Source organism: Manis pentadactyla, chromosome 4 (genome assembly GCF_030020395.1).
Source record: "Manis pentadactyla isolate mManPen7 chromosome 4, mManPen7.hap1, whole genome shotgun sequence".
Classification (NCBI taxonomy): Eukaryota; Metazoa; Chordata; class Mammalia; order Pholidota; family Manidae; genus Manis; species Manis pentadactyla.
This window is the reverse complement of record NC_080022.1, coordinates 136,528,773-136,550,871: the sequence shown is the minus strand read 5'-3', so window position 1 is coordinate 136,550,871 and position 22,099 is coordinate 136,528,773. Positions and strand designations below refer to the sequence as shown.

At 47.9% G+C, this 22,099-nt stretch overlaps 1 protein-coding gene across 3 annotated transcripts in view; it reads left to right on the top strand.

The window, feature by feature from the left end:
• Positions 1-21,158, top strand: part of PELP1 (proline, glutamate and leucine rich protein 1) — a 53,083-nt gene extending 31,925 nt beyond the window's left edge. For 2 of the 3 annotated variants that reach the window (XM_036896044.2, XM_036896043.2), the window contains exons 2-17: positions 7,069-7,133; positions 7,516-7,621; positions 10,800-10,949; positions 11,143-11,214; positions 15,738-15,797; positions 16,113-16,263; positions 16,460-16,589; positions 16,729-16,816; positions 17,269-17,357; positions 17,438-17,554; positions 17,688-17,835; positions 17,980-18,139; positions 18,838-18,893; positions 19,053-19,259; positions 19,395-20,852; positions 21,011-21,158. In XM_036896044.2, the coding sequence (XP_036751939.2) occupies positions 7,069-7,133; positions 7,516-7,621; positions 10,800-10,949; positions 11,143-11,214; positions 15,738-15,797; positions 16,113-16,263; positions 16,460-16,589; positions 16,729-16,816; positions 17,269-17,357; positions 17,438-17,554; positions 17,688-17,835; positions 17,980-18,139; positions 18,838-18,893; positions 19,053-19,259; positions 19,395-20,852; positions 21,011-21,103 (3,150 nt within the window). In that variant the 3' untranslated portion in view covers positions 21,104-21,158. The remainder of the gene's footprint in view (positions 1-7,068; positions 7,134-7,515; positions 7,622-10,799; positions 10,950-11,142; positions 11,215-15,737; positions 15,798-16,112; positions 16,264-16,459; positions 16,590-16,728; positions 16,817-17,268; positions 17,358-17,437; positions 17,555-17,687; positions 17,836-17,979; positions 18,140-18,837; positions 18,894-19,052; positions 19,260-19,394; positions 20,853-21,010) is intronic. The other variant, XM_036896045.2, reaches the window with a different exon arrangement.
• Positions 21,159-22,099: the final 941 nt, after the last annotated feature.

The following is a 22,099-nucleotide window of genomic DNA, read 5'->3' as shown; positions in this document are numbered from 1 at the left end:
TACTGTATGTCTTGGTGTTATCTTCTTTGGGTTCCTTGTGTTGGGAGATCTGTGCACCTCCATTGCCTGAGATACTATGTTTGTTTCACATTGGGGAAGTTTTCAGCAATTACCTCCTCAAAGACACTTTCTCTCCCTTTTTCTCTCTTCTTCTTCTGGTACCCCTATAATGTGAATATTTTTCCGTTTGGATTGGTCACACAGTTCTCTCATATTCTTTCATTCTTAGAGATCCTTTTTTCTCTCTGTGCCTCAGCTTCTTTGTATTCCTCTTCTCTAATTTCTGTTTCATTTATCGTTTCCTCTGTCATATCTAATCTGCTTTTAATACCCTCCATTGTGCTCTTCAACAATTGGATCTCCGATTGGAATTCATTCCTGAGTCCTTGAATATTTTTCTGTACCTCCATGAGCATGTTAATGATTTTTATTTTGAAATCCCTTTCAGGAAGATTCATGAAGTCGATTTCATTTGAATCTTTCTCAGGTGTTGTATTCATAATTTTACATTGAACCAGGTTTCTTTGGTGTTTCATATTTGTATATGGTGCCCTTTAGTGCCCAGAAACTCTACTCTCTGGAGCTGCTCGGCCCCTGAAGCAATGCTGGGGGTCACAGGGGATTGGGATGGGTGCCTGGGGTGGGAAAAGAGCTGTTTCCTGCTTCCTGGATGCTATGCCTTCCTCCACTGCCAGAACCAGTGGGCCACGCACACAGGTAAAGCCTCTATGCTTTGCATTTGTAGTTGCTGTAGATGGCGCTGCCCTCTGGCTGGTATAACGCCAATGTAGGGTTTGCCAGTTTGTGGACCAGGTGGGGCTGGCCAGGAGAAAGGCGCAGTAGGGTGCGTATCACGGAGGGGGTCCTTTGAGCTGTGTAGCCAGCCTGGGAGCACCTGAAGATCGAGAAAGTTCCCAACCTGCTGAGCAGAGTGCACCTGGACAATTTTGTCCACCTGTCCTTTTTCCTGAGCAGTAAGCTCTGTGCAGTCCTTGCCCCTTTAGCAGCCCTCTTGCTGTTAGGAAGGCTCTCAGACTGCCTGCCTTTCTTTTGTCCCAGAGCATCTGGTTATGGATCCCTGCTTTCCACAGGTGGCTGGAATCTCAGTCTCTCCAGGTATTCTGCCTGTCTTAGCTTCCCAACCCCCTAATCACGAGAGTACCATGAAAGCACTATGAAATGTAGGTTTGTGCTCTCAGAGCAGATCTCCTGAGTTAGGTATTCAGCAGTCCCAGGCCTCCACTCCCTCCCTGCTCCGTTTCTCTCCCTTCCGCCAGTGAGCTGGTGTGGGGGAAGGGCTTGGGTCCAGCCAGGCCACGGCTTTGGTACATTACCCTGTTCCGTGAGGTTTATTTTTTCTCCAGGTGTATGCAGTTTGGCACAGCTATCTTTCCTGTTGCTCTTTCAGGATTAGTCATATTAATTATATTTTTGTATTAGATGTGGTTTTAGGAGGAAGCCTCTGTCTCACCTCTCATGCTGCCATCTTTAATCCTCTCTGCACCACATCTTCTTTAACCATTCATCTACTTATGGACACTTAGATTGCTTCCATATCTTGGCTGTTATTAGCATCCTCTTTTAAACTGCATCTCTCTCTCCTGGATTATTAACAATAGCCTTTTACTTCTTTCTGCTTCTGTCTTCTAAGCAAGGCAACACAAGCATTGTTGATATGTTTTAAAAGATAAGTTATATCAGATAATATCACTCCTCTGCCCATATGTCCTCTCTCCCTATGGCTTGTATCTTTTTTTAAAAAATTAATTAATTAATTTTGTTGTCATTAATCTACAATTACATGAAGAATATTATGTTTACTAGGGACCCCCTTCACCAAATCCCCCCCGCAAACCCCATTACAGTACTGGCAATCAGCATAGTAAGATGCTGTAGAATCACTACTTGTCTTCTCTGTGTTGCACAGCCCTCCCCATGCCCCCCCCCACATTAAACATGCTAATCGTAATGCCCCCTTTCTTTTTCCCCATCCTTCCCTCCCTTTCTCCCCAGTCCCTTTCCCTTTGGTAACTGTTAGTCCATTCTTAGGTTCTATGATTCTGCTGCTGTTTTGTTCCTTCAGTCTTTCTTTGTTCCTATAGTCTTTGGGATTGAGGTGCGTCTCTTATAAGCAGCATAGAGATGGGTCTTGCTTTTTTATCCATTCTATTATTCTGTGTCTTTTGATTGGTGCATTCAGTCCATTTACATTTAGGGTGATTATTGAAAGTTATGTACTTATTGCCATTGCAGGCTTTAGATTCGTGGTTGCCAAAGGTTCAAGGTTAGCTTCTTTAGTATCTTACTGTCTAACAACTCACTTATTGAGCTATTTTAAACACTGTCTGGTCATTCTTTATTTTTCTCCCTTCTTATTCCTTCTCCTCCGTTCTTTATATGTTGGTTGTTTTATTCTGTGCTCTTTTGTCTTCCTTTAACTGCTTTTGTGGGTAGTTGATTTTATTTTTTGCCTTTAGTTAGTATTTGTTTGGTCTGCTTTCTTTGCTGTGATTTTATTTTCTCTGTGACATCTATTTAGTCTTAGGAATGCTCCCATCTAGAGCGGTCCCTCTAAAATACCCTGCAGAGGTGGTTTGTGGAAGGCAAATTCCCTCAACTTTTGCTTGTCTGGGAATTGTTTAATCCCTCCTTCATATTTAAATGATAGTCGTGCTGGATACAATATTCTTGGTTCAAGGCCCTTCTGTTTCATTGCATTAAATATATCATGCCATTCTCTTCTGGCCTGTAAGGTTTCTGTTGAGAAGTCTGATGATAGCCTGATGGGTTTTCCTTTGTAGGTGACCTTTTCCTCTCTCTAGCTGCCTTTAAAACTCTGTCCTTTTCCTTGATCTTTGCCATTTTAATTATTATGTGTCTTGGCGTTGTCCTCCTTGGGGCCTTTCTGTTGGGAGTTCTGTACACTTCCATGGTCTGATCGATTATTTCCTCCCCCAGTTTGGGGAAGTTTTCAGCAATTATTTCTTCAAATACACTTTCTATCCCCTTCTCTCTCTTCTTCTTCTTCTGGTACCCCTATAATGCGGATATTATTCCTTTTGGATTGGTCACACAGTTCTCTTAATATTGTTTCATTCCTGGAGATCCTTTTATCTCTCTCTGCGTCAGCTTCTATGCGTTCCTGTTCTCTGGTTTCTATTCCATCAATGGCCTCTTGCATCTTATCCATTCTGTTTATAAATCCTTCCAGAGATTGTTTCACTTCTGTAATGTCCTTCCGGACATCATCCCTTAGCTCTTGCATATTTCTCTGCAGCTGCATCAGCATGGTTATGAGCTTTATTTTTTATTCTTTTTCAGAAAGACTGGTTAGGTCTATCTCCTTTTCAGGGTTTGCCTCTGTGATCTTGGTCTGTATCAATTTCTTCTGCTTTTTCATGGCTATAGATATATTTTTGGGGAGCTGGCGCGTGTGTTGGGTAAGAGAAAGTCCCTTCTTGCCAGTTTGTGGCCTTCCTCTCCTGGGAGAACAGCGGCTTCTAGCGGCTTGTGCTGGGCAGCTGCGTGCAGACGTGGCTTCTGATCTTGCCTGGCCGCTATGGAGTTTATTTAGCTCTGCAGTTGCTGTGGGTGTGGCCTGCCTCAGGCTGCAACTCCAATATGGCGGAGCCGCATTGGATGGGGAACAGGCGGGAGGCTGTTTATCACGGTGAGGGGCCTCCAAGCTGCGCTGCGGGGGTTCGGACTCCCAGAGTTCTCCGGGATTCCCAGCTGCTGGGCTTAGTGTCCTGGGATGCTTCCATCCAGCTGTGGGGTTCCTGTCCCTTTAAGACTTTCAAAGAGCACTCGCTTTTCTTTGTCCCAGGGGCACCAGCTGCAGGGACCCCCTCACAGGTCTTATTGTCCTGTTTCCCTAGTTTTCAGCACCCCACGCACGCACTGTGTCTGCGCTCCGGTGCAGATGGCTTGGGCTGGGTGTTTAGCAGTCCTGGGCTCCCTCTCCCTCCCCGCTCCGACTCCTCTCCTCCCACCGAAAGCTGGGGTGAGGGGCTCTCGGGTCCTGCCAGGCCGCAGCTTGTATCTTACCCCCTTCGCGAGGCGCTGGGTTCTCGTGGGTGTGGATGTAGTCTGGCTGTTGTCCTGTGACTTCTAGTCTCTCTTTTAGGATTAGTTGTATTTGTTGTATTTTCAAAAATATATATGGTTTTGGGAGGAGATTTCCGCTGCTCTACTCACGCCGCCATCTTGGTTCACAATCCGGCTTGTATATTTTTTGGAGTGAAAGTCACCAGTTGCCTATATGACTCTACAGGGTCTGTCTGGCCTTGCTACTGGGACCTTCAGTTTTTATTCCTCCTTCCTCTCTTGCTCACCCTTCTCTAGTGACAGTTCACCTCCTGCTGTTCCTCAGATATGCCAAGTGTGCCATTATCTCAACATGCTCTGCTTTTTTTCTCTGCTTTTCCTGGAATATGTTTTCTTTTTTTCCATCGGTATGCCCCCATTTTTTTTTTTTTTTTTTAGATAATTATTTTTTATTGAAGGGTAGTTGACACACAGTATTACATTAGTTTCAGGTGTACGACACAATGATTCAACATTTATATACATGATAATTCTAGGTACCAGCTATCACCATACCAAGTTGTTACAATATTTTGACAATATTTCTTATGCTATACATTACATCCCGGTTACTTATTTATTTTACAATTGGAAGTCTGTATTTTTTTTTTTTTTTTTTGTGAGGGCATATCTCATATTTATTGATCAAATGGTTGTTAACAACAATAAAATTCTGTATAGGGGGGTCAATGCTCAATGCACAATCATTAATCCACCCCAAGCCTAATTTTCATCAGTCTCCAATCTTCTGAAGCATAACGAACAAGTTCTTACATGGAGAACAAATTCTTACATAGTGAATAAGTTACATGGTGAACATTACAAGGGCAGTCATCACAGAAGCTTTCAGTTTTGCTTATGCATTATGAACTATAAACAGTTCAAATATGAATACTCATTTGATTTTTATACTTGATTTATGTGGATACCACATTTCTCTCTTTATTATTATTATTTTTAATAAAATGCTGAAGTGGTAGGTAGATACGAGATAAAGGTAGAAAACAGAGTTTAGTGTTGTAAGAGAGCAAATGTAGATGATCAGGTGTGTGCCTGTAGACTATGTGTTAATCCAAGCTAGACAAGGGCAATAAAACATCCATGTATGCAGAAGATTTCTCTCAGAACAGTGGGGGAGGTTCTAAGCCTCACCTCTGTTGATCCCCAATTTCTCACCTGATGACCCCCCTGCGACTGTGCCTGTCTTAGGTTGTTCCTCCCTTGAGGAATCTTACCCGTCTCTGGCTAACCAGTCATCTTCCGGGGCCATACAGGGAAATGTTAAGTTGGTAAGTGAGAGAGAAGCCTTATTGTTTGAAAAGGTTAGCTTTTTATTTCTTTGCATATTTATGCCCTGTGATATGCCCCCATTTTTTAAAAACAGCTTTACTGAGAATATAATTCACATACATACAATTAATCCACTTAAAGTGTACAATTTCAAGGTTTTTAGTGTATTTTCAAAGTTATATAACTATCACCATGGTCAGTTAGAATGTTTTCATCACTGCAAAAGGACGCCCTGTACCCATTGGTAATCACATCCCATTTCTTTCCAGTCCCTCTCTGCCCTTCAGCCTTAGGCAGCCACTGATCTACTTTTTGTCTCTATAGATTTGCCTACTTTGACGTTTCATATAAATGAGCCCTACAGTATGCGGCTTCCTGGGTCTGGCTTCTTTCCCTTAACGTGATATTTTTAAGGTTCATCCAAGTCTCAGAACTTCATTCCTTTTTATGGCCGAGTAATATTCCATTGTATGGACATACTAAATTTTGTTTATCCAGCCATCATTTGGTGGACATTTGGGTGTTTTCCACTTTTTGCTTATTATGAATAATGCTGCTGTAAGTATTTGTGTATTCGCTCTTAGGGGAACATGTGTTTTTACTTCTTTTTGTACACCTAGGAGTGGAATTGCTGGGTCATGTGTTAATCTGTAACCTTTTGAGGAACTGCTAGACTGTTTGCCAAAGTGGCTGCACCATTTTACATGCTTAGCAGTGTGTGAGGGTTTCAATATGTCTTGTTTTCACCTTCCTCTGCCTGAGTGGCCTTTTTAGAGATGGCTTTTGTGCCCACTCCACACAAAATACTGTTTCCCTTCCCCTTCCCAGGCACTTCTTTCTTCATCTGCTTTATTCTTCTCCACAGCACGTAGCACCATCCAATATACTATTTATTTGGCCATTTGTTTATTTTCCGTCTCTCTAACTAGAATTCCTTCTAACTAGGTTCCCCAGGACCTAAAGCAATGTCTCGCACAAAGCAGATGTTAAATGTTTGTTGAGTGAATAAACATCTCCCTTCATGAGAACAGGGACTTTGTTTACTTATTCAGCTCTGTATTCCTTTATCTGACTCAGTGCATACCATGTGTCTGTTGAAAACATGAGTGATGAATATGGTCAGGGAGATACAGCACCATGAGAGGAGTCTGCCATTCAGGGGATGGTGAAGTTACTGTGGGAGGGCTGAAGAGGAAGCCTTTCAAGGCTCCCAGAAGGTGAGGGAGGGAGGCTGTGGTTGACTAGGTTTGTGTTGGCGTTAACAGCACTGAGGAAGTCAGGAACAGGAGAGAATTTACGGGGGGGTGCAGGAAGACGGGTAGCAGATGAGTTGGGTGTCCACTCAGCTAGCATTATGGATGGCTCCTCTGCACTAGGTGCTGTCTGGGGATACAGAGGTGCAGGAGACCTGTCTGAAGCCTGGTAGCTGGCAAGAGCTGGGCTGTCCTCTGTATAGCACCAGTTTGGGTCAGGCAAGAAACTGAGGGAAGTGTGTGGGACAGGCTGCTGTGTATGTCACCCACTGAAAATGGGGCAGAGGCTGAAATTCTCTAGAGGAATGGTCTTGGCCTCAAAGGAGGTGTGACCACAGAGAAGGCGCCATAGATTCTGGGGCAGGGAAGGGATTGGAGAAATGGTCCAGCGTCTTTGGCGTCCTATTCCTGACTCACTTCCCTGTTTTCTTTCCCACAGAACCTTTCAGCTGTTGGGGCATTGGTAGGTCTCAGTAATGCCCGTCTTGGTTCTGTCAAAACTCGGTACGTGTTCAGCCCTGTTTTTTCTCCAGGGGAATGTTTCCTTAGGAAGTGGGCCATACATCTATCCATCCATTGTCACCACCCCATGGAGTCAAGAGATTATTCTCCTCCTGGGAGTTTGGAGAGTTTCAGTGTTTTCAGGAGCTCACTTGAATCCCACCTATTCTGGCTCCCCAGTTTCCTCTGTGTCCCCTGGGATTACCTCTGTTCCCTTACTTCCTTGCTGCCTGCACCTCATGTCAAGTCCTCCAAGTATTCAGAAGGTAGAAACCACAGTGATCTGGTGGTGGAGCTTTGCACTAGCCTAGTGAGAGTAAAAGAGTGGTAAATGCTTCCTCTGAATCTACCTCCCCCTCTTGTTCTCACTCATGTCTTTCTGCAGGTTTGAGGGCCTGTGTCTGCTGTCCTTGTTGGTCGGGGAGAGCTCCACAGAGATGTTCCAGCAGCACTGTGTCTCTTGGCTTCGGAGCATTCAGCAGGTCTTACAGGTAAGGATTCTGCCGCTGCCTCCCTACCCATACCTTACTCACCGTTCTGGATGCCGTGGGCTCTTTGCAGCTTGGACACTTACTTCTGTGAACAGAATAGTCAGAAGCAATTTCCCAATAGTGGGGAGGATGAATTCAAATAGAAACATCCTTTTAAATTTTTTGATATTTTAATCTACTGGGTTATTTTAATTCATTGGACCTTTCATACACACTGACCTCTGACTGTTTCACTTCCATGTTAGCTGTTCTAATGAGCGACATCTCTGAAGTTCCTTTTTCCAGTTTTTATTTTTTTTGCCTACTCCTTTTTTCCTCTTTTAACATTCTATCTTTTCTACTTTCATATCCTTTAATGAATCTCTCCACTTAGTTCTTCAGCAAACATTCTGAGTACATGTGGCCGGCTGTGTGCTAAGCTCTGGGGAGACAGTGCTAAGAGGTACTGAGACCCTGTGTTCATGGTGCTTCAAGTCTAGCACAGTGCTTGGAGGACTTTGTATGGAGTTCAATGTTTACAGATAGCAAATGCTTTATGGTTTGTGAACCACATATGGCTTCTGTTGCATATTTTTTCTTTATTTTTTAACCCTTCAAGAAGGTAAAAGCCATTCTTGCCTTGTGGACCATCTTAAAACAGGTATCCACAGACCATAGTCTTCTGGTCACCACTTTAGTGGAAGAGACTAGTTGAGTAATTATACAGTGAATGTAAAATGATAAATTGTAGTAGGTGCTATGGAGGAAAAGACTGTAGTTGTTTGAGAACATGGAACAAGACAATTTAACCTAGACTGGGGTGGTGTGGGTGGTGGTGATCAGGGTCAGTGGTTCAGGGAGGGTTTTTCTGAACTATCAGTAGGAGTAAATTGGGCTAGGAAATTTTTCTAAGTGTGCAAAAGCCCTGAGTAAAGAGGAGTTTGGCCCATTTGAAGAATTATAAGCAAACTTGTATGGTAGGGTTGGTGAGATACAACTGGGGAGGCAGGGAGATGGGGGACCAAGCTGGGTATGGCATTGCAGGCAAGTTAAGGAGTTTGATTTTTATTCTTGGAACAGTGAGAATTTATGGATGGTTTTGAGTAGGGGTGAGGAGGTGGTGGTGACATGATCAGGTTTTCATTTGGAAATATCACTCTGGCTGCTGTGTGGAGAAAGGGTCAGAAAGGAGCCATTCACAGTAGCCTGGCCTAGGGTTGTGGCAGTGGAAATGGTGAGAAGTACAGGAAGTCCAAGAGAGGTTCAGAGGCAAAGTGGACAGTTTCTGATGATGGACTAGGATAAAGGAGAGCATGTGTCCAGGATGACTCCTGGATTTCAGAACACAGGGGGACAGCCAGGTTCAGAGGGGAGGGGAGAAAATACCATGTATTTGGCTTTGGGCATTTGGAAGAAGCCCTCTTAGCAAGCATTCCCCGGATCTGGTGTGAGTGGAAGTGGCCAGATGTCTCAGATGTAACCTTGAAGGTTCTGGGTCGGGGACTTCAGTCAGTGTGTTTACAAAGAGGAAGAGTCCCCAGCATGTAAATGGCAGTTGAAGCTGAGGATGAGGATGAGATACTCAAGCTGAGTACTTTACAGGCTGGATTTTAAGGTGCTCCACATTTAATGCTCAGGTGGAGGAGTTTGAGCTTACAGAGGAGATGGAGACAGCAGCAGAAGGGACAGAACCAGGGCTGTGGGTTGGTTGGTGGATGGGATCTGAGGTGGCGTACTTCAGAGAAGAGGGAGGAGTTGTTTTCATTTATGTCTCTCTGAGGTGCAAAAAGTTGACTGAAGATTATTTATCAGATTTAGTGACTCAAGGGTCATAAGACAGTAGTGAAAGTGTTTTTGGTGGAGCAGTGGGTTGACCTGGGATGAGAAGTAAATGGGAGGAGGAATGGAAATATGGAAGATAGACCATCCTTTTAAGACCTTTACCTCTAATGGTAAGGGAGAGAAATTGGGCAGTAACTGAGGCTGGGTAAGTGGAGTGCCGGCTTAAGAGAAGGATTTTTTTTTTAAGTAGAAGTAGTTTGTTTTTTGTCTTATTTATTTATTTTTAATTTTAATTTTTTGATTAAGGTATCGTTGATATACAATCTTATGAAGGTTTCACATGAACAACATTGTGGTTTCAACATTTACCCATATTATCAAGTCCCCCTCCCCACTCCATTGCAGTCACTGTCTATCAGCTTATTAAGATGCTTTAGAGTCATTACTTATCTAAGAGAAGGATTTTTAAGATGGGAGAGACTTTAGCATGTGTAACTGTAGTGGGAAGAATCCGTTTGAGAGGGACTGGTTGGAAATACAGAGAGGGGGCTGGGTAATAGTGTGAGGTCCCGGGAAGGGAGGAGACAGTTGTCTGAAGCACAGTTGTCCTTGGATGGGAGGAGGAGTCCTGGTCTGATGCCAGGAGGGAGGGAGAGCAGGGGTGAGGATGGAGATGAGTTTTCAGGTTTGGCAGGGGGAAGTGGTGGGAGTTCCTCGCTTTGGGCTTTGGGGGTGTTGTGGGTTGGGCTAAACAGGGGTGACAGTAGTGGGAGGGTTGAGTAGTGGAGAGTGCTAACCAGAAAGCAGTGCGGTGGGATTCCTGGAAGGTGGGGAGGGCCTGTTTGTAGTTGGTAGGCCCGCCTAGTCTTCCTGTTTCGGTAAACATTCTTAGCTTGCTTCGTTGACACACGGCCTCTGGTCTATCAGGAGGTGTGTGCTGAATGCTTTTCCTTACATACATGTTAATTTCCTAGGGAAGTCCTTCTAAATCCAAACTGTTTTTTTCTTCCATGAGTCCCAAGGTAGGTGTGAGCCAGCCAGAAGCAAACTTGGAGAGATGCTGTGGTTTCGTTGTGGCTAAGACTTTTTCAGTCTAAGTGATCTTCTCCATTCCTAGCAAGGAAATAGTTTGGGAGAGGCAAGAAACTCTTGAGATCTTCCAGGTAGTCAGATCTTTAAGGTGTGACTTTAACTTTTTTTCACCCAAATTCTCGGGACCCCCAAAATACCCACAATACTAAAATGTATACCTGTGTCTTTTCTGTGGATAAATATGTTACTTCTGGATACTAATATCTCTAATGCACTCTCTTCCTACTGGTAATACGGGCATCAGCTATGGTGTTTCTCCAAGGCCTGGGTTGTCCTAGCTCTCATTCCTCCTCTTGACGACAATGGTGAGGTTGTTGCTCTTTAGTCCCAGGACCCGCCCCCCACAATGGAGTTGGCTGTGGCCGTCCTAAGGGATCTGCTCCGATATGCAGCCCAGTTGCCTACGCTCTTCCGGGACATCTCTGTGAACCACCTCCCTGGCCTTCTCACCTCCCTGCTGGGCCTCAGACCAGAGGTGAGACCCTTGGCGGCCGGCAGCCCTTGCCTTCACTCATACCGATTGGGTTAAAGAGTGTGATGGGAAGTGATTGGGGAATAGGATTGAAGAAGCCAAGAAGTGTGGGAAGAGGGTGTGCACAGGGACTGGGGATTGGTTCTGTGGGGGCGTTGGCCCTCTGAGCCTTTCTTACCTCCTGTTTTTTCCACAGTGTGAGCTCTCAGCACTGGAGGGGATGAAGGCTTGTATGAGCTATTTTCCTCGGGCTTGTGGGTCTCTCAAAGTAAGTATTCATGGAAACTCTGCCCACCGGCATAAGCCTGGGTATCTATCTATCTTACCTCAGATTCCACTGCCAAGATTTCTAAACACCCATCTTCTGATCGTCTGTCACCTATCTTAACAGCTGTAATCATGCTGCCTTATAGCATTATAAATGCATTCTCATTTAATCTTCACAGATAAAGAAATTGAAGTTAAGTAACTTGACCAAGATCCTTAGAGATTGGGACATATTTCTGATGCCAAAGCCCAGGCACTTAACCCTGGGCTCCTTTCTCTTCTGCCCTGCCTTCTTCGTACCTTTAGAAAGCCTTGCCCATTTTTCTACTCGGCTATTTTATTTTGTGATTTCCTCCAGGAAGCCTTCCTGACTTAATGTCAGCTTCCCCAACACTCCTCTCTCCTCAGATTCCTGACTTTACACCCTCTGTCACTTCCCCACCCATTCCCCCAGGTTGTTATGACCTGTACAAGATGGCAATACAGCAAAACCGTATTAGGTCAGACAGGCAGGATGTAGGTGAGGGAGGAGGCCTGTGAAAGTATTAGTTTTATTTTCAAGAAGATACAATAACAAATACAAATGGTTAACTATTCTGCAAAAGCAGTAACAGCTAAAGCGTCGTTAATATTTGCCACATTTGTTATTTGCAGTATAATTGCATGCAAGCTAGAACCTAAAACAAATAGGTGTACTTCTGCAGATGTAATGTTCTCTTGTCTTGTTATGCTCATCACCATTTGCCAAAGCACTGGGCATCCCTTTACTCAGATGGAAGCACGAATCTATAGAGAACTGGACTTAGTGGCATATTAATAATTTTTTGTGTAACTAATGTGGTCAATTGTGTCAGCCATCACTATTATCAGGTAAGGGGAGTTTGCCATTCATATTATCTTGAAAGTAAGAGCATGGGGAGGGTGAGGGGGATAAAGGGGTATAAAAATTCTCCATTATACTAAAAGTTGTTCATTGGGATGGTAGTACATGGAGAATATAGCCAATAATTCTGTAACATCTTCCTGTGTTGACAGATAGTAACTGCATTAGTAGGGGTAAGAATTTAATAATATGGGTAAGTGTTGAACCACTGTGTTGTATAGTTGCAACTAATATAAGATTGTTTGTTTATCAGTGATACTTCAAATTAAAAAAAAGTAAGATCATGTGGTTCTGTGACCAAATCAGAAAAACAAGGGGAATTGGCATTTAGTAGGTACCACTATGCAGCAGGCACCTGCTGAGTGTCTAAGATATGTTGTCTCATTTTATCATTACAGTAATTCTGTGGAGTTGATGTCACCAATCAAACAGTGGAGGAAACAGGCCCAGAGGGGTTTAACTAATTTAACCCAAGCTTATTTATCTGGTACTTAAAAAACCAGGGTGTGAGCCAGATGTTTTTGCTCTTTAATCCTGTGTTTTTCCCATTAAACCAAACTCCCCAGAAGAACTAGACAGGTTTGGCAGAGAGGCCTCAACACTAATGCCAGCTGTGATGAGGTGATAGTGGCTAGAGGATCATGAGCTAAATGCGAAGCTCCGTAGGAATGTGTGCTGTGATCTGGGAGTGGTGTCTCAAGGCTTTGGTAACTGGTTCCTTGCAGTATTTAACAGCAGATGGTATTTTTCAGTGAATGTGGGTTCATGTCCTTGTTGATTCTTTGTTTTCATATGCCACTAAAGACAGGTAATAGAATCTTTGGGTAGGCAGGGCAGGACATGGTCAAGAAGGCATTTGGAGTAATTCATGGATTTTACTGAAGTTCAGTAGTTTTTGTACTAAAGTTTTTAAGTTCAGTAAAAACTGCCTTCTACAATGCTCTGTAAATTAACTTCTCAAATTACAAAGGCTTGATTTTTGTCCCTGACTCCTCAGTCGTCAACATTTATGGGGGTTTACTGTTTTGATTCAGCTCGATATGGGGTTATCTGTATCTACCTGCATCTCTCCATGAAAGTGGGAGGAGAACTGAGTGTTACCTGCAGGGTCAAGATTGAGATAATCAGACTAGAATGACAAGTAGTTTTCTCTGCTAGTGCCTTTTAATTTTCATGGTTAATGATCAGGAGAATTCATGTGTGATTCATAATCTTTTGTCAGACATCTAGTTTTGGAAGTCTGGCATGCTTTTGGAATACCCTTATCAAACTACACAACAAAACTTTCATATGTTGCTGCAATATATGCTATATACGCCTTTATTTCTCTGAGAGTGAAGTGTCATCTGGAGAATTTCCCTGTTGGGGATTTCAGCTCTATCTGTTGCCAACATGTCAGATAAGAATCTGTTTCATGCAAAGGCCCCAGGGGCAATTCATACTTGAAAAATCTTGCAGATCAGTACTTAGGGAACTGATAATTGCCCTTTTAGAATGTTTTATCTGCTCTCTATCCCAGAGGCTCCCAGGGCAGTTGCAGTCTCCAAGTTCAGGAGTACACTCCTCCCAAATTCAAGTGTTCTGAGTCCAGTGAAGTCAGTCCTGTACAGGCCTTAGTTCCCCTCCTCCTGCCAAATTGAGTAGCAGTTCCTTGGAATGAATGGGAAGACTAACACCACTCATGGGAGACACCCGGGACGTGCTGTTTGCACGTGTGCACGTGTGTGTATGTGTGTGCATTTCAAGTGAAATGTCCTAAGTGAGCCATTACTTGGTTTGTTTGGTGGGTCGCTGGGGGCAGACCTGTGGTCAGAGCTGTGTGCCTGCACTCTGCTTTACTGAAGTCACATAAGGAGACTACTCTTGGCCTTGGCCCAGTTTTTGTGAGCCAGAGTCTCTGGGAAAGTGTGAGTAGTAAGTTGGCCCAAAGTGTTAAGTGCCACTGTAGTTTGGGCTTTGGCAACTCTCTGAGGAATATAATCCTTGGAGAAGCCAGTGAATCAGGAGACCTGTGGGTGGTTATTGTTCTTGGTTTCAAGGGTTCTGAACCTTACCACATCAGAGGTGAAAGTGGTTTCCAAGGGAAGTTGTTCTAAGTCTTCTCTTCCACTGGGATCAGCTAGAACAGTGCTTATCTCATGGTCAGTAAGAATCCCGAAGTGTAACGTGGGCAACCAGATGTGGTTCCTGCCACAGGATAAATGGGAGGAAGTCCCTGGGCTGTTGGTCTCTGAGCCAAATGAGAGCCTGCTGCCCCTGCTGCTACCCTGCTGCTCCCCTGCCTTGTGCAGCGGCCACTGCCGATTCCTCTCCGCTGTCTTCTGGAAGTTTACCTTTTTGCATGTGAAGCCCCCACCCCCAGGAAGGTCCATACTTGCTAGCCTGGGATTTGAGGCCCTGGTCTGCTCTGTGGGCATCTTCTGCTTCTGCAGCCTTTCTCACAATGTTACTCTGTCTCTGGTCTCATTTTCTGGAATCTCCCCTTCTAAGCCCAGCTGTTCCCTGTCCTCCAGCATCAGTCCCTCTTGCCTGCCGCCCACTGTCCCCCTCTTAGTACCGTGCCACACTCAGTTCCCGCTTACTGTTTTCCGTGCACTGTCTGTCTACCTGACTAACTCTTGGATTCCACTGAAGGTGGGACTCCTGTTCCTTTCCTTGTTGTATTTCTCCTTAAGTATTCTTACCCTTTTCTGTGCCATGGATCCCTTCTCAGAATTTTCTTAAATTCATAAAACACATGGAATTGCAAGGGAAACCTCTTCTGGTGAAATCTATAGTTATAAAAATAGTGATAGAGTTGTGTGTGTTTCTTTTAAGTCAAATAATAGGATCTAGCCGCAGATCTCCTAACTACTAAAATTTCAAGTCAGTGATGCATGTGAGTGATATTTCAAGATACCTGTTACAGTGATAATGGGAAAAGAAAGTAAGCGATTTCTGTTGGTGATAGTCAGAGGTACTGCTGTGGCTTTTTGCCTACATTTTTACAATTGAAAGAAACACTACCTTCTACTTACAGGTTAGAGAAAATGATTAAGAAATTCTTTCCGTCCGTGTTCATAGGCCCCTTTGATTCTACCCCCAAATAAATCGTGGCCGCAGGTTAATGCCTCCACATAGCAGACAGAGGAAATGTTTGCTTGCTGGCCTGTTGCTGCTCTGAGATGCGCCGCTTTAGTTGTGTTTCAGCAACCTTCTCTCTTGGCCTTGTTCAGTCCTGACTTCTTTGGAGCCTCGTTTCCCAGTTTGGACTCTCACTTCTTGTTAAAGCTGTGGGGAGTTGGGGTTGTTGTGGGGGATTGCTGCTTTTCAGTGTTCTGTTTCTGCGTCCTTTGGCTTGAGGGAGATCACTGCCATTTGGCAGGAATTGGTGGGAGGGAGCCCAGTGTCTGTGGGGCACAGGCCAGACTCTCCCCCAGGAGCAGGGAGGCTGAGGATGAGAGCTAACACTCAGGATGCCCTTTGACTGCGGGGGCGTGGCTGCTTCTGGGTTGGGACCCTCTTTAGTGTGCTTTGCTTCCTGTGTCTGCGGGAGAGAAAGAGGCCTGGGCTTAGGCTCTGCTGTTGGGAATGGATGCACTGTAATCTCTGGCCCTTGGAGCTGACTCACCAGCCTCCTCCTCTCTTTCCCCCTGACCCAGGGCAAGCTGGCCTCGTTTTTCCTGTCTCGGGTAGATGCCTTGAGCCCTCAGCTCCAGCAGGTAAAGGGAAAGGAGGGAGATGGAGAGTCTGGGGTCTAAGCTGGAGCTTCTTCTCTCTTTCTCTCTGTTTTTTCTTCTGTAACTGCTTTTGGACCATGTTCTCCCTACTATTTCTCCCTGTTAACATACATAGAACATGCAAGTCATGACTTCTGCCTTAGTGTTTCCATTTCTGTCCTTCCATGTCATTATCCCCTTCCACTTCCCACCCCCACCCCCGAGCTCTTTGATCCCCATCTTTCTGGACATCAGTGGGGCCAGGGGATTCTGTGGCTAGGCCGGATTCCCATCTGACCAGGCTTCTTTTCTCTGCAGTTGGCCTGCGAGTGTTACTCCAGGCTGCCCTCTCTAGGGGCTGGCTTTTCCCAGGGCCTGAAGCACACCGAGAGCTGGGAGCAGGAGCTGCACAGCCTGCTGGCCTCACTGCACAGCCTGCTAGGGGCCCTGTACGAGGGAGCAGAAACAGGTAGAACTACGGCTAGTGGGCAGCAGCAGAGTGGTTGGGGAACTTGGTCGGAGGGAACCAGGAAGGTGGCCCGGAGAGGCAGGGCAGTTGATTTCTAGGCAAAATGTATTAGCATAGAGGTGCGTCATCCACCACCAAGGAAAAGCAAGGGGCTGGAAGGAAGACCTTGAGTGTGGGGGGTGTGCTCTCTGTCCAGCTCCTCTGCAGTATGAAGGCCCTGGCGTGGAGATGCTGCTTTCCCCCTCAGAGGATGGCGATGCCCATGTCCTTCTCCGGCTTCGGCAGAGGTTTTCTGGACTGGCCCGCTGCCTGGGGCTCATGCTCAGGTGTGGGAGTGAGTGTTGGAGGGAGCAGGATGGGTTGAGACGGGGGTGTCACCTTCCTCATGAGCAAGGAGGTTGAGGGTGGGTGTGGAGTCCTGCTGGGGGGCCTTTGCTGAGGGTTCCCTGCTCTGATTCTCTTTAGCTCTGAGTTTGGGGCTCCCGTGTCCGTCCCTGTGCAGGAAATCCTGGATGTCATCTGTCGGACCCTCAGCATCAGTGCCAAGAATATTGTAAGTGGAGCTTGTCTGTCCACAGCTCTTCCTTCCTCAGGACCCAGGGCAACCAGGAAAGCTGGGTGGGGCCTGAGGCTCCCAAATGATGTCCCTGAGGACAACAGTTCCTTTCTTTTGTCCAAATGCCATTGTTCTCTGTGCCTCTCTTGGCACACGTGCATGCCAGAGTGGATTCACACACATACTGGGGCAACACTTGTAGCAGATACTTCCTTGGGGGGGCTGAACTTAGGGTCAGCGGAATCATTGCTGAGAGCTTCAGCCATCCTTCCCCTCATCCTCCTCTCAGGGTCTGTTTTAGAAGATGGGGCTTTGATGTCGGGAGAGCTGGGGTTGGGTGTGGGTTCCTTACCTGTGTGCACACACGTATTTAGTCACATCTACTCTGTGTCCAGTTCTCTCTCTCACTTCCTAACCCCACTCCTTATTTTTGACAATTTTTTCTGCAGAGCTTGCTTGGAGATGGTCCCCTGCGACTACTGCTGCTGCCCTCTGTCCACCTTGAAGCCTTGGACCTGCTCTCTGCGCTCATCCTCGCGTGAGTGGGATCAGGCAGGGTGTCATAAAGGGGCTGGGACATGCTGGGAGCAGGGGTCAGCATTCTGTCTTCACCCCCAGGTGTGGAGCCCGGCTCTTGCGCTTTGGGGCCCTGATCATCCGCCTGCTTCCCCAGGTCCTCAATGCCTGGAACATTGGTAGGGATACCCTCTCTCCAGGCCAGGAGCGGCCTTACAGGTGACCGCCAAGGACAGGCATACAGAGGAGAGGGTGGGTGAGGGGATGCAGGGGTCTGGGAGTGCCAAGGGAGGGGAGGCAGGTCTGGCCCGCTAACTCTACATTTGCAGGCTGCTCTCTGCTTCCCCTGCAGCACCATGCGGACCAAGGTGTATGCTGTGTTAGAGCTGTGGGTGCAGGTGTGTGGGGCCTCAGCAGGAGTGCTTCAGGGAGGAGCGTCGGGGGAGGCCCTGCTCACCCACCTGCTGAGTGACATCTCTCCGCCAGCTGATGCCCTGAAGGTAAGTGAAGCCTCATCCCTTGTCTCAGGGCTCTCATCCTGTGCCCCTCGTCCAGATGAGCCTCCTCGCCAAAAGCTGGCTCCTGACTCTGTTCTGCCTTCCTGTTGGCCTGTGTATGTAACTTATGTTTCCCTCCACCACCAGCTGCGCAGTCCCCGGGGGAGCCCTGATGGGGGTTTGCAGACTGGAAAGCCCAGTGCCCCCAAGAAGCTAAAGCTGGATGTGGGGGAGGCAGTAGCTCCGCCCAGCCACCGGAAGGGCGATAGCAATGCCAACAGCGATGTGTGTGCATCTGCGCTGAGAGGTGGGTGAGGCCTGTGCCCTGCACCCTTGGGGCTCTGAAAAGGCCTGGCATGGTATCCCAAACTGGTGGTTGAAGTGGAGATTGTAGATAAAATACAGAACTACCTTCAAGCCTGCAGAGAAGCTGGAAGAAGGAGCAGAAGCACCAGGGCTGCCGGTGGAGTCTGGATCCTGCTGTGAGAGAGGGGGTCGGGTTGTGCATGCTGCCCCTCTGGGGTCTCATTTACCTTTGCTTGTCCTCTCGACATGCCAGATACTGAGCTAGTGTGGGAAAATCCCTGCCCTGTGGAGCTCACATTCTCCCCAGGCAGGCTGCTTAGTGGGGCTTCCTGCTTCCTACAGTCGCTAGTCTGGAAGCAGAAGCAGTCATGCTGTGCAGTTATTGGGTGACTTCCCTTTGGGTCCCATACATTTCACTGCCTGCCACCCACCCCACATGAAGAAGAGGGCCAGCCCTCCCCAGATACATAAATACACATTCATAATGTACCTATATCATCTCACTTAGATACTGCCAACAACAGAGTTACTTTATGGTCCACACTTTGTAGTGGAGAAAACAAATCTACAGAAGCTAAGTGACTTGCCCGAGTTAGGCAGGGGCAGAGCTGGGTGCTCACCTTGCACTGTGCATCTCTGAAGCCCTTGCTTGTCATCCTGTTAGTAACCTGCCTTTTGGACAACATTCTCTTTCCCCAGGTCTCAGCCGGGCCATCCTTATGTGTGGGCCTCTCATCAAGGAGGAGACGCACAGGGTGAGTGGGGCCTGGTACCCATGGAGATGGGAGGGGCATTGCTCTGTATGTGGTGGGGATGGGGTGGGCCCCAGAGGTGTGTCTGTTCAAGCCTGGGAGTAGGCCGGGAAGGGCTGGGGGGTCTGGCACTGCTGTTAGGTGTGCTCTGTGTCTTTCCAGAGGCTGCATGATCTGGTCCTACCCCTGGTCATGGGTGTCCAGCAGGGTGAGGCGCTAGGCAGCTCCCCATATACCAGCTCCCGCTGCCGCCGTGAACTCTACCGCCTGCTGCTGGCTCTGCTACTGGCACCTTCTCCTCGCTGCCCACCTCCTCTCGCCTGTGCCCTGCAAGCCTTTTCCCTTGGCCAGAGAGAAGACAGCCTTGAGGTAACTGCTGACTGCAGCTGAGTCCACTTCTTTGGTTTCTGGATTCACTTATTTCTGGTGCCCACGGGCCCTCCCTCTCTCATGCCATGAGCCCTCTATTCCTGATGCTACACTTACTCTTTCTTCTGTCCTCAGGTCTCTGCTTTCTGCTCAGAAGCACTGGTCACCTGTGCTGCTCTGACCCACCCCCGTGTTCCTCCCCTACAGTCCATGGGCCCCGCGTGCCCGACACCTGCCCCAGTTCCTCCTCCAGAGGCCCCATCCCCATTCAGGGCGCCCCCCTTCCATCCCCCGAGCCCCATGCCCTCAGCAGGCACCGTGCCCTCAGTGGGCTCCATGCCCTCAGTGGGCCCAGTGCCGTCGGCAGGCCCCATGCCTCCGGCGGGCCCACTGCCCCCAGCACGCTCTGGAACTGCGGCCACAGCCAACCACTTAGGCCTCTCTGTCCCAGGCCTGGTGTCTGTACCTCCCCGGCTCCTTCCTGGCCCTGAGAACCACCGGCCAGGCTCCAGTGAGGACCCCGTTCTTGCCCCTAGTGGCACTCCCCCACCTGCTCTGCCCGCAGATGAAACTTTTGGGGGGAGAGTGCCCAGACCGGCCTTTGTCCACTATGATAAGGAGGAGGTGTCTGACGTGGAGATCTCCTTGGAAAGCGACTCTGACGACAGCGTCGTGATCGTCCCTGAGGGGCTTCTGCCCCTGCCACCTCCGACCCCCTCCGGCCCCACGCCCCCACCGGTAGCTCCATCCGGGCCCCCAGCAGCCTCCTCTCCAGGGCCAGCCAAGGAGGAGCCCGAGGAGCTGCCCACGGCCCCGGGGCCTCTCCCCCCACCCCCTCCCCCGCCTGTCTCCGGCCCTGTGACGTTGCCACCACCCCAGTTGGTCCCTGAAGGGACCCCTGGTGGGGGAGGACCCTCAGCCCTGGAAGAAGACTTGACAGTTATTAATATCAACAGCAGTGATGAGGAAGAGGAGGAGGAGGAGGAGGAGGAGGAGGAGGAAGAGGAAGAGGAGGAGGAGGAGGAGGAGGACTTTGAGGAAGAAGAAGAGGACGAGGAAGAGTATTTTGAAGAGGAAGAGGAGGAAGAGGAGTTTGAGGAGGAATTTGAGGAGGAGGAGGGTGAATTGGAGGAAGAGGAGGAGGAGGAGGAAGAGGAAGAGGAGGAATTGGAGGAGGGAGAAGAGCTGGAGTTTGGCTCAGCAGTTGGGGAGGCAGGAGGGGCCGGACCTGCACCCCCGAGCCTGCCCCCAGCGCTGCCACCAGCCGAGTCTCCCAAGGTGCCTCTGGAGTGCGAGCCTGAGCCGGGGCTGCTACTCGAGGTGGAGGAGCCGGGCGCGGAGGAGGAGCTTGGGGCTGAGACAGCCCCCCTGCTGGCCCCTGAGGTGTTCCCTTCCCAGGGGGCACCAGAGAGGGGGGCGGAGAGCCCCCCAGCAGGGCTGCCCCCTCAGGAGCTTGCTGAAGAGGAACCCTCTGCTCCCCCAGCCCTGCTGGAAGAGGGGCCTGAGGGTGGGGATGACAAGGTACCACCACCAGAGACGTCCGCAACAGAAGGCATGGAGGCCGAGACGGGGGCAGCAGCTCTCCAGGAGAAGGTGAGCGGGGCTGGCTGCGTGCGGAGAGGGCGGGGAGGCGGGTGCGGGAGAAGGAGTAGGGGTGGCAGCTGCTTGTGTTTGTCCCCGGCTTGACCCACTCTTCTGTGTGTGTGCGTGTATGTGTGTGACTTGGAATTTTGTGTCTTTGTACCTAAAAGGAGCAGGATGACACAGCTGCTATGCTGGCTGACTTCATTGATTGTCCCCCTGATGAAGAGAAGCCACCACCTGCCACAGAGCCTGATTCCTAGTCTTCTCCTACCCCCGACTCCTCGTTTCCAATAAAGTTATGTCCTTGGATTTCGACTGCTCCTTCCTTCTCTAGCTGCAACTGTGTACCCCAGAAGCTCCATTGTCTGCTGGGCTTTTCAAAGTATCCATAGTAGACACCAGATGTGTCCATAGCTGTCCTGTTGTCTCCACTGTCCAGAAGAGGACCCCTTGACTTACAGGGGCAATGGACTGTCCTGCTGCTCAGCAAGTCGGTGACGCCAGAGTTCTAGATTTTTTGCGCTATGCTCTTGCTGATGCTAAATGTGTGCTGGGTTGCCTGTATGATAAAGACAACAAGGACTAAGAAGATAGAGCCCTGCTCTGGAGTTCGTAATGTAGGTCTGGGAATGTGTGGGAAAATTATGGGATTAAGTGTTGCAGTGAGTGAGCCTGTGTACACACATGCCGTACACAGCACCCCTTGGTCTGAAAGCAGGCCAAATGATTGTGACGGAAATCTAGAAAAATATGAAAAATATATTTCTAGACTTTCCATGACCAAATGTATATGGTCATTGAATTCTGTGAAATTTGAACCTTGGGTGTCCCAAATTAAATGGACATCTGTAGTGGATATAGGGAATGAGCTCGGTCTGGGGTGGGTCCTTCCAGTGATAACATCTTAGCCTTCCTCATCTCCCTGACAGCAGTTTGACAATCTCCTTCCAGGCCTTCCTACCCACTCTTGAGACTTGGTATTTCCCAGCCAGTCTGGCCCCTTTAAGCGCTTGCATTTATTCCAGGCCTTGATGTGATGTGCATGTGAACAGGAACCTAGAGGTGTGTATAGGAGAGGATATCGAGATTTATGGGCTTGAGGCAGACGTGTCATGATTTTCACTCATTAAGAGTATGAACATAACGTAAAGTGCCTTGGAAATGCAGAAAAAGTGGTAATTTTTCCCAGATGTGTTTATTCTGAAGGGCCTCTTTGAAGAGATACTTGAGCTAATTTTTCAAAATTTAGTAAGAAT